Source organism: Aquila chrysaetos, chromosome 10 (genome assembly GCF_900496995.4).
Source record: "Aquila chrysaetos chrysaetos chromosome 10, bAquChr1.4, whole genome shotgun sequence".
Taxonomy (NCBI): domain Eukaryota; kingdom Metazoa; phylum Chordata; class Aves; order Accipitriformes; family Accipitridae; genus Aquila; species Aquila chrysaetos.
The window spans coordinates 39999522-40011536 of NC_044013.1; the positions used below are offsets into that span (position 1 = coordinate 39999522).

The window sequence follows — 12015 nt, forward strand, 5'->3', positions numbered from 1 at the left end:
GCTTTGTTTTCCTTTTTTTTTTTTTTTTTAATGGGGATTTTGGAGGAAAACGGCCCTCACCGGGAACTACCGGGCGCGGGGAGGGGGGGGGAAGCAGCGATCGCGTCCCTGACCGGGGAGGACCCCCCCCCCCCGGGACCCTCAGTCGCCAAGGGCCCCCCCCCCCCCCCAAAAAAAAAGCCCCCCGGGGGAGTCACCTTGCGCGGCCGTTCTGTCCCCCCGCCCACGTGACCCACCGGGGCGACGAGCGCGGAACGGAAGTGACGCAGCCGCACCTCAGTCGCATGATGTGGCAAAAAAAAAAAAAAAAAAAAAAAAAGGCCGGGGAGGGAGGAGTGATGAGTCTCGAAATAGTCCCTTCCGGTGGAGGATCCCTCCGCAGCTCCCATTGGTTGCGCGGTGTGCGTGTAGCGCCGCTCGGCGGGATCCTTCCGCCCGGCCGGCGCTGTTAAGGCCGGTCCCGGCAGGTGAGGGCAGGTCTCTTCCTTCCGCGGCGATATCCTTCCGCCGGCGGGGGCAGCTTCCGGATCGTCCGCGGCTCTTCCCCGCTCTCTGGCCCGTTCCGCCATTGCGGTCCCGCTTCCCCGCGCCGCCCGGACCCCGCTGAGGTGTGACTCCGGTCCGGCCTCGGACTGGAGCCCCAGCCCGCCGCCGCCGCCATGGCCCAGATCCTGCCGATTCGTTTCCAGGAGCATCTCCAGGTGGGCGCGAAGTGGGCCGGGCCGGGCCGGGGGAGCGGGTGCTGAGGCGGGCGGGCCGGGCCGGGAGAGCGGGTGCTGAGGCGGGCCGGGCCGCTCCCTCAGGCGGAGGAGCCGCCCGGGAGGGTCGGTGCCTGGGCGAGAGGCCTCCGGGCCCGTCTTGAGGGGCCGTGGAGCGGCCCGGGTCTCTCCGGTGGCGGGATGGCCGCCCTCCCGCAAAGCCTTACCGGCGTCTCAGCCCGGGCAGCGCCTTCCCGCCGGGGGTTGCCCGCCGTGCCTCCCCGAAGGGCACCTTCTAGCGGGCCCGGAGCTGAGGGGAAGGGCTGGGGAGCCGCCGGGGCTCCTCCGCGTCCTGGGGAGGAGGCGAAAGGCCGAGGTGCCGGGTATCCAGCCCCTGCCCGGTCCCCGCCTTGCCTTCCCCGCTGTGGGTGGTGGGGTGTCTTTGGTGCCGGTGGGTGTAGGCGAGGCTGGCGCCGAGCCCACGCTAGCACCTGCGGGGAGGCGGGAGGGCAGAGGGCGGGTGGTTCCTCTGCTTCCCGGGAGAGAGTCGGTCTCCTCCGGGGCAGCGCGAGTGGGAAATCCCGCTTTGGTGTGGGATCTGCAAGGGATGGGGGGCAGAGGGGGTGAATCGATGAGGAGGCCAAGTTGTCTCTGCGTATCGCTTAATTTTTTTTATTTTTTTTTTAACGAGGCTAAGACTTCTTATAACCGTAAGGACACGCGAAGTGATTTTGTCGATGTTCTGACTTGTAATGTCATCTTCTGTGAAGAAAAACCACATATTGCAGCGAAATGTGAAAGCTACTGCGGGCTTCCCTGCAGTACAGCTGTGGCAGTGCAGGCACAGAAGTGCCAGGTCTACACTTTCTGGTGTCTACTGGTCTCTGACAAATTCTGGGTTTGGGCATCACTAAACTGTAGCTGGATACTAATAGATTATTCCCAAGTGATGGCCTTTAGTTTCTTTAAGGTGGCTTTATAAAGGCACTAGCAACAAATTCTAAAATTGCTCTGCTGCAGGAATGCAAGGTTACCTTCTCAAATAAGCATGTGTCTTTAAAGTCTCTCAGTGAAGCTGGAGTACAGGGAGGGGTCTGGAAGCGGTAACCCAATTGTGCAATGTGTACTTCCTATCTGACTAGTCTATAGGGCGAAGTACTACGAGCCATGCTTCTCATCCTGAGTTGCTGTAGCTGTGATGGTGTTAAGCTTGGCTTCACTACTGAGGAGTATTTTTTGAGGAGAACTTGTAGAATAAAAGTGACATCGACGTACCTAGGCAGGGTCTTCTGGCTTCTAGCAACCTGTCTGTAGCCCTGCGTCTGTGTGTAGTTTGTGCTTAGCTAACTGGGACTGTGGTGGGCACTAACCCACCTAGTGATGGATTTGCATGATTTGTAGTGACTTTTTTTCTAACCCAAATAGAATTTAATTTCTAGACACCTTGTTAAAAGAACAATTGCAAAATACTTGTTTTGCTCTGTAAATTACTGCTGTCCATAGTATTATGTTTAGATTTTAAAAAATGCTACCATAATTGGTTTTTATCTAGCTAGTTAACTGTTGAGCATGGGATAACTTTACTTCAACATCAGTTTAAAACCAGCCAGAACTCATAGCTTAGGTGTAGCCCTGGACGACTCTTTAGTGAGCAGCACTGACAGGAGAATCTCATGAGCTGGCCAGAGCTTCAACTCTGAGCAAGTGTTCTCTCCTGGTGGTGGCATAGCCTAGAACTGGGTATTGAGCAGGTTCTGTATACTCAGGTGAAACTCATCCCTCTGGGTAGCCCAGCTCTTAATAAAGTATTGTGGAAATGCATCTATGATACATTATTTAAGATACAAACTTTGCATGTGACCCACTACCAGGTCTCTAATGACATGAGTACTATTACATAATGAAACTCATCAGCCTCACTCCAGAAGTGCTGATAGGTGTCAGGCCAGCACTGTTCTGGAACACGACTGTTCTGACTAAAGAGTGATTTACCTGTTTATTTTTTTTCCCCTGTTCCTATTTAATGTAGAGCATTGGCTTAACCGGTATCTTTTACAACTGCATATGTGAGCTGCTCTTTGTGAGGCTGGGTGTCCAGCTTTCTGAACCTGCATGCGTGTGGCTCTTGCCCATAACGCTTCAGTTTGCTGTGCCTACTGAACTTCCTCATTTTATTTCATTGAAAAAATTCAGAGGAACTTGAATTCTCGGAGGTACTGTTTTTGTGCTGAATCTTCTGACTTGCTGTTGGAGCAAATTTTGAGAGCAGAAACATTGGTATTGCTACGTTTTTGCTATCCAGAACTGCTTTAGCATGTTCCAGGCTGTTCACAGGAGGTCCTCATGGACTCAACGATACAATTTCTTGAACTGTGCCTGACCTACCTTGTTTAGGAAACTTGTGGTACAGGTGTTGTGCAAGACTTGCAAGTTTGTAGCTGATGCTTAACAAAAGACAAGGTACCCAACTGGAGCCTTATTCATAAAAAGGCGGGTGATGGATATGAATGAGAAAGTTCTTGCAAGGCTATTATTGAAAGTTGCTTTTAATTAATCTAGAAGACTGGCAGTCAGAAATATGTGTGGTATGATGCTCGTTCTCCCTGGATCCACCACTGCAGGTCAGAAAACGGTCAAGTAACTGTCTGTACAAAGCTTGTCCTGATCTTCAGTTTCAGTCCAGTTGCGCTCCATATTGCACTACTCAAGGCACGCTGGCATTATCTGTTGCTGTCAGCATCTTGGCTAGGTGATATGGGAATGAAGAGTTAAAGGCTCCAGAAGCCCTGCGCTGTTGTGCTCCTGAATGTCTCTTGGGTACGCAGTACAGCATGCTTTGTACCCACAATTTGAGCTAAAGATCTAGTTTGGGCAAGTAAGATGTGGCAAGTAGTTAGCTTACTAAGGTTAAGTAAGCTTTCTGGATAGTTCCTAAGTGAAGTCTAAAAAAAAAAAAAAAAAAAGTGTGGTCAGGCTTCAGGTTTTGTTTGAGTCCCATTACCTAGCTCTGAAGTCTCAGTAGTCACAAATATGTAGGAGGTTATCTGTGTATTGTCTGTTGTAGATGCCTGCCTTGCCAAAAAAAAAAAAATCAACAACACACTGTGGAGAAGCTTTCTCCTTGGGAGTTTCCAAGGAGAAACTTGATTCCTGTGCTATCAAAACTACTGGACTCGTGTTATAAAACTTCATAGTGCTGCTTGCTTTTTTTTAAGTAGCCATGAGGACACAGTGCAGTGGGCATGTAGTGGGAGATCAGAGTTCAGTATGTCAAATGATTGCAAATCTGGTTGCTCGTATTCAGGTTTTAGGGATTCCATAAGTTGATTCCTCTGTGTACTTGAGGGTGCAAGTAAAACACAACTGCCTACTGTGGTAGGTGCATGGAGCTTTTCTAAGATTACATGTTCCTGATGAATGAGAAGGAAACAGACAAGTCAGCAGGTGATGAACTGTGATTGCCATTTAATTTAGCTACACTACCCTGAAATACATAAAAATTGAACTTGGACCAGGTGCACCGCTGTACTGGCGTGACTTAAGGCATTAATAAATACTCTTCTGAACCTAAATATATTTTTAAAAAATTAAATTATTCTGTAGACTTGGCTAGACAGTACAAAAAACTGTCAGCTCATGCTGTGTGCTTGGTGCTGAGACAGAACTGCTCTTCTGAACTAGGAAAAGGGTTCTTGTACCTATTGGTCATTAGTGGAGCAAACCTGAATGGTGGCTATGCTGTTCTAGGGCTGTGGTACTTGGATGGCTCTCAGAATCATAGCTAGCTGTGCCAAAGAGCTAACTGAATAAAACTGGACAGCCGAGGCATCGTATAATAAAAGTTAGAAATTTACTACTTCACTCTAAGAATGACAAACAACTAAATGCTTCCGTGTATTGTGCTGGCAGTGAGACAGTTTAATATATCCTGAAACACTGAATCTCTGCTATGAAAGCATTAATTTGAAGCAGTTAAGTCTGTTGTTGTTATTTTAAATCAGGAATTAGACAGGACTGCTGTGCCTAATGCTGTTTTGGTGTGTGTGGCGGGGGGGGGGGCGTCTTGCCCCCTGCTTCTTAGTGGATCTGAATTCCTAAAATCAGTGAGCTTGGAGTATTCTTACAGTGGGAAAATCTGTAACAAATAACGCTGTGAAAAATCTAGGCGACCTGAAGAGTGTGTGTGCGTCCACTAATTGGATAGGAACAATTAGTTAAGCAGTTCATAAGCTATTCCTCTTGGCCTGTCCCTTGCAGCAGGTACTGAAGTCAACAGGCCTGCTTGTCTTGGTGGCACTACTCGTTAGCACTTCATGCTGGGACTGTGGTGACTTAACCAAAGATAACTAATGGCAACCAGTGGTTCTGAACTCAAGTTTCAGCAGGTACAGTCTCAACTGTGGCTTGTAACCAAAATAGTCACACAGCATGCCTGTGGCTGCTGAGACCGGATGGCTACCTCAGCCTATTGAGGGTGAAGCAGAAAATAGGAAGGATATAGAAATAGAAGAGCTCTTGAATATTATAGAGGTCTCTTATCTGTTGAAAACATAACTTCCTAGCCTGTCACAAACCGTAACTCTTACCTTGCGCTGCTAAGCGTGAAGTACTCTGGGGCCATTGACTGGCTGTGGGACTCCTGTGTTACAGAACTGCAGTCAGCAACTCTAACAGATCAGCACAGATATGCATGGCCTTGCAATAGAGCTAATGTGACTCACTGCACATCAAGGAGCTCCGTGCTGCTCAAAAGACTGGGAATATTTCTGTTAACTGGCATTTCCCAGCTACGTGATTTCTAGCTGCATGTAGATAAGGAGTCTCTGGGCAGAGACTAAGCAGCTGCTTGTGGCTACAAGAACAGTGGTTATATCCTGTCGAGGTGAAATGCGTACTCAGCAGTTCCGCGCCCTTCCTTGTAGGCAAGGAGAAATTATTTGACAGCTAAGCAAACTGTCACAAGAAAGCGAATGTTCCAGGAAGGGGTCAACAAAGAGACTCTTGTCAGCAGTTTTACCATTCAGTTTTTCAAACATGCATGTAATATGACAACTTCTCTGGGTGAGTTACCAAAAAGGTACTTGAATTACCTTCCAGTGAAAAAATAATTTTACTAATCAGTCTTTCACTTGCCATGTTACAACGATTCATCTCTCAATGCTGTTCAGATGAATGTTGTCATAGAATTCGATGGTTCAGGACAGCCTGCAATTGACTGAAGTATCCAGCCTCGAGTTAGAGGAGTCCTTCAAGGCAGCATCTCTGCTGAACAGGAGTTGCTGCTGTCTCTGGCAACCTGTTTCATGGTTCCACTCTAATGCAGCAGCTACTTCACAGAACACTTTCTTCTCAACATGCTTTCAGGAGACTGGTATAACGCAACTTTCAAACAAATGTTGGTGCAAAATGATTTGAACTGTAAATTGGTTGCCCAGGCACAGCTACCAAGTTCTGCTTTAATATCTGCTTGAAAGCCAAGGAAGTGTTTTTCGTAGTATAATGTAGGAGTATCTTACGATCCCTTCTCTTCTCCCCAATCTTTTAAACTTGTTTATGAATTAGTGAAAGGTAGTGGACCTAAATGAGTGCAATATTAAACATTTGGGTTTTTTTCCTCTGTGGTAAGAGAAGGGGTAGAAAATCTGCCATACTCTCTTAGTTGTCGTGCAAACTCAGGAGTTTGTACATGGAATAGTATTGAAATTTTCATAATAAATGCCTCCAAAGAAATACCTCTTGTCATGTTTCCTAATAGTAATCTTAGTCTCTGTTTACTTTGCTTAGCTTTATAAACACTCCTGCCTCACTCACCTGAACTTTAGCCTGCTTGGGGAAGCAAATAACCTATAGTCCAGGGAAAGATCAGTACTCTCAAGAGTTCTGTTGTGGTGGGTTAGCCCTGGCTGGACACCAGGTGCCCACCAAAGCCTTTCTGTCACACACACACACCCCCCACCTCAGCTGGACAGGGGAGAGAAAAATATAACAAAGGGCTCATGCGTCGAGATAAGGACAGGGAGAGATCACTCAACCAATTACTGTCATGGGCAAAACAGACTCAACTTGGGGAAAATTAACTTAATTTATTGCCAATCAACCAGAGTAGGGTAATGAGAAATAAAACCAAATCTCAAAACACCTTCCCTCTACCCCTCCCTTCTTCCTGGGCACACCTTCACTCCTGGATTCTCTACCTACCCCCCCGAGCAGCGCAGGGGGACGGGGAATGGGGGTTACAGTCAGTTCATCACACATTGTCTGTGCCGCTTCATCCTCTTCAGGGGCAGGACTCATCACGCTCTTCCCCTGCTCCAGCGTGGAGTCCCTCCCACAGGAGACAGTCCTTCACAAACTTTTCCAACTTGGGTCCTTCCTACAGGCTGCAGTTCTTCACGAACTGCTCCAGTGTGGGTCCCTTCCATGGGCTGCAGTCCTTCAGGAGCACACTGCTCCAGCGTGCGTCCCCTGCGGGGTCACAAGTCCTGCCAGAAAACCTGCTCCGTGGGCTCCTCTCTCCACGATCCGCAGGTCCTGCCAGGAGCCTGCTCCAGCGCGGGCTTCCCATGGGGTCACAGCCTCCTTCGGGCACCCACCTTCTCTGGCGTGGGGTCCTCCCCGGGCTGTGGGTGGAGATCTGCTCCACTGTGGACCTCCATGGGCTGCAGGGGGACAGCCTGCCTCACTGTGGTCTTTACCACAGGCTGCAGGGGAATCTGCTCTGGTGCCTGGGGCATCTCCTCCCCCTTCTTCACTGACCTTGGTGTCTGCAGGGTTGTTTCTCTTACATGTCCTCACTCCTCTCTCCAGCTGCTGTTTCTGTGCCCCCTGCAACTTTTTTTCCTTCTTAAATATGTTATCCCAGAGGCGCTACCACTATTGCTGATTAGCTTGGCCTTGGCCAGTGGTGGATCGGTCTTGGAGCTGGCTGGTATTGCTTCTGTCGGACATAGGGGAAGCTTCCAGCAGCTTCTCACAGAAGCCACCCCTGTAACCCCCTCCTGCTACCAAAACCTTGCCGTGTAAACCCAATACATCTATGCACCAGGTCTGAGTGCAGCCAAGGAGTTATCATTAGCCTTACCAGCTGAGCAAAGCAAGTGCCACTCTTGGCTGGTGATGCTCTTGTGTAATCAAATGCAGAGACTGTCACGGTTAGAGTCATCTTCCTGTCTTGGTGCTTGAAGCAGACTTGGTTCATGCACTTGGATCTGTTGAGATTAAAAGATGAAATGTTAGCAGAAGGTGCTTGTATACTTAAAGACCTCACTAATGGTCACGCCTCCATCAAAAAGCTTCTTCAAGCTTTCTTCAGAGCTCCAGTGCCAATCGACTAAATCTTTTCAAAGGAATATCTAGCCTTTGAAAATGGCCTCAAGTTTAAAAAGGACCGCATCTTCCACTACTAACTATGGTTGGATGCCTCAGAGGTGATGCCTAGCAGATGGCAGTTTGATCGTGATTAAGATAAATCTGTCTTGCAATATCTAAGCAACTTTGATTCAGTGGCTAAGTCTAGGCCTCCCTAAGAGGTCTGCCATCTGCTAGGACTTGGTTTGTTCTGTCAACAATGTTTGAGTATAGTGCTGTGAGTTACTGCCAGGCGGAGTACTTGGCACTCAAACTACTCTCCTCTACCAAACTAACAAGGAAATGGATTGCTTGATAAATGATTTTGTGCTTGTTAAGCTTGCAGCCCTAGCAAAAGGAAATGCAACATCATAGTAAGTCTCTCCAGGTCTACCAGATGAAACTCTTACATCTTCAAACCTTCTCTGCCTGCAGGGGTGTGACTGGGTTGCATATAGCCCTGCCTAGCTGATGTACAAATACCAGAGTTTTGGGCCTAGAGAATACTACCCAAATAAAGGTGTGAAAGGGAGAATTGAACTCAAATCTGAAATCTCCTAAGCGAATCCATGTTCCTGAAGAATGTGTGGTTGGATTCTGTGGTGCTAGACCTCAAACGCTGACTTAAACCTGAGTAACAGAGTTCTGACCTGTCAAGGAGGTAGGATTTGATTTTTATAGCTGTAGCATTAAGACAGTTTTCTCTTGGGAGAGCTGATAAAACACTTACCTTTCACCTGAAAGTTTCCTGGCTTTATTGTCAGGTGGATGGATGTAAAGGGAGCTGTCTCTGAATGAAACTGTTCACTATGTGGCATTGAGGAAGTGTAGGTATTCTGCCTTGGAAGAACAGCTTCAGCTAGTCAGTCACAGTAACTAGCTTGATGCCTAGCTTCAAGGATTGCATTTAAATCTGTTCTGCTTGTAGTCTTATCTCTTGTGACATCTTTTGAAGAAGAAAAGCTGGGTAGACCTTAAGTTTACCAAAAGATCAGTGTTAACTCTCTGTAAACTAGTTATGAAATGAGCCCTTAAACATTGAAGACCCTGAAGATGCTTTTGGTTTTGTTCAAACCTGACTGAAGAGCTTCAAATGGTGAAGTCCTCTCTTGAAAGAGCACGGTAACTTCAATGAAATAGTGTCCTTTAGGACAAAGGACTTAAATGCAGAGTGCCCAGAGAACCATGCATGAAGTCTGGATCATCTGCAAGAAAGGCTCTCCTTCAGCAGATCCAAGGAGCTAAAACTGACTTGCTTTTGAGTCTCAACCTTAAACTGTACCAAGATCTGTCTTGATTCACTGGGTGATATAAATAGTCCATTGACGTGCCTTTTGTGAAGCTTGTTCTGTTAACTTGGTGTGCCGTAGCTTAGATGTTACTTGTTACTCGCGTGCGCTGCCTGAAAGCTGGGGCGAAGGGGAAGTATAGTAAAACACCCTCTTTATCACAAGCTGCAAGTAGGCAGGAACAGAGCAGCTGAGGCATGGTGATCTCAGAGCTTGTACAGAGCACAGCTGATAAGAGCTTACTGTTTTGCTTCAAACTAGTACAATAATACTAAAAAGGCTTTGAAGGTCTAGCCCTTCTTGGGAGTCCTTGGGCTTGAAGTTCAAACAGTCTCCCAGAAAGAAAAATATCTGAAGCATTAGAAGTGATAATTCCTTTAACGGTAGAAAACTGGTCTTGAGTTTTTAAGGTAAATCCACCCAGAAGCTGGGTATCTGTATGTGAGGTGAACTAACCATTCTGCATTTCAGCTGTTAAAAATGGAATAAACTTTGTTTCACTACTGACATCCTAACACGCCAGCCTGCTGCAAATGCAATGAAGTGGTATTAATTAAACTGTGTTTTGTTGCAAGCCGTACTAGAAACATAATTTAAGGGTATGCCTTTAAAGGTTTACAGAAGTAGACTGTGGCTCAGCAGAAAAGGAGGTGGTTTATTGATATCTTCCGTGTTAAGTATGGCTGTGGATGAGCCATGTCTGATTTCAGTAGTGTCCATCTCGAATGTGTTAGCTCTGCCTGCTGGGTGGTATACAGCCTTGCTGCTAGACAGGACTAGGCTAATTGCTAGACAGGTAGCTTTTTTTAACTCTACAAGGATAAAGATAAAGCTCAGACGCCTCACATGTGATGCTAAGCTTGAAATAGCGATAGCTGCCAATCTCAGTGGAATAAGTTAGGGCTCTGGAAGCAAAGCTGGTGAGAGTGAGTACTGAAGCTGCAACTCTAGCACAGCTACCAGGAGTAGGCAAGTTCATTGTGCCTTAAACCATATGAGGGGCTCAAAAGTTGAGTTCTCGAAACAGTAAGTTGTAAATGGACCTTGAAGACAAGATTCCAAGCACCTGAATGCTGCAAGGCTTCTTCAGGAAGCCTGCTGGGTTTAATTGAAGATGGGCAAGAACTTGTGTGCCATGCCATTTTTGGGTAGCGTGGTTGTATTGTCACAAAAAGATAGGTGAAGCCTAGTATCTCTTGCGACTTTCACAAAAGCTGTTCACGGTTATACCGAGGTAGTAACTTAATGCTAAACCTTTTTTCTCTTCCAGCTCCAAAATCTGGGCATCAACCCAGCAAACATTGGCTTCAGCACTCTGACAATGGAGTCTGACAAATTCATCTGCATAAGAGAGAAAGTAGGAGAACAGGCTCAAGTGGTGATCATTGACATGAATGACCCCAGCAACCCTATTCGAAGACCAATTTCAGCTGACAGTGCTATCATGAACCCCGCCAGTAAAGTCATTGCATTAAAAGGTATGGAAGTCCTGATAAAGAAATGTTTGAAATGGATGGACAGCTTTCTGTAAGACTAGTTTATGACAGACTTAAGTCTCTCAGGCAATTTATGTGGGAGGATCCCTTACCAATTTTCCACAGCTTAATGGGAGCTTAAGTTTAATGCATTTTCAGTTCTTCTGAAGGTAGCTGGGCAGTAAACTTCAGTTGAGGCTTCCTGCTCTTTGCTGATCATTAGGATGTATTTTTGCTTCAGTCAGAATGCTTACAGCTTCCGAGCAGGGAGAGCTGGAAGGATAGTGTAGGCTTTAAGATACTTCTGGAGCCTCAAGCCTGGAATCATATTAGAGGGAAGTGAGACTTGATCTTCTAAGCGTATAAGGTCTGTCAACTAAGCCTCTCTTTACAGAGAGGAAAACTAAGACTGGGGAGGAGGGGAAATATTCCGGAAGGCCTTAGTCTGGCCTTGCTGGAAGAGGCCAGTGTGCAAGTTTGTGCGTATTTATTATATCAGTCAGTGATAAGAAGGGTAAAACTATGCAGGGAAGACTTGTGTGGGGAATAAAGCACAAGGTCAGCTAGCTTGGTATCTCTGGCAATACAGAAAACAAGCATTCCTCTGGAGTTTCCAGAAGTGTCGATCTCTTTCCCCAAGAGGCCCAAGAAGCCTTAAATATTGTCACTCCAGAAATGCATGTATTGCTAATGGAAAGATTTATATGTATTCAATGTTATCTAAGTTTGACTTTAATACTGTGCTACTGTTTTGTCACAACTTTAATGCTTTCTTGTGCGTGCAGATGGTGAGTTATTTCAATTGACTGTACTAGTTCCTGTCGTGTCTTATGAAAAGGAAAAGCAGAATAAAATGGCTCAGATCTATGGTGCACATGGCTGAACAGTGGTGTTTAAGCAACTGAAAGCCTAAAATTCAGAGGTTTTTCATGCCTTCCCGAACAAGGGAATCCTTAAGATTCAGAAAATTAATCCACTCAAGAACTTGAAGTGTACTTAAACTATTGGGGTCTTGATATTAAGCTTTTTATAAACAGGACTGACCCTTTCAACTTATGTCTAGATTTTGCCTCATGCTATGCAAGGCATATTAAGTAGGATACATGTTACCTGAATGTCATCTCCCTTGACTCTAAAGCTCCAGCTGCACTAGATATGGAAACAAACTGCTAGCCTGTAGCCTGAGTAACCCTACTAGACAGTCTT

At 46.5% G+C, this 12015-nt stretch overlaps 1 protein-coding gene across 7 annotated transcripts in view; it reads left to right on the forward strand.

Annotated features, from left to right (window-relative positions):
- The first annotated feature begins 412 nt into the window (after positions 1-412).
- Positions 413-12015, forward strand: part of CLTC (clathrin heavy chain) — a 35473-nt gene continuing 23870 nt past the window's right edge. For 2 of the 7 annotated variants that reach the window (XM_030027069.2, XM_030027070.2), the window contains exons 1-3: positions 415-701; positions 10605-10812; positions 11595-11597. In XM_030027069.2, coding sequence (XP_029882929.1) covers positions 660-701; positions 10605-10812; positions 11595-11597 — 253 coding nt within the window. In that variant the 5' untranslated portion in view covers positions 415-659. Of the gene's footprint in view, positions 702-10604; positions 10813-11594; positions 11598-12015 lie in introns of all 7 variants that reach the window. The other 5 variants (XM_030027065.2, XM_030027067.2, XM_030027066.2 and 2 more) reach the window with 5 other exon arrangements.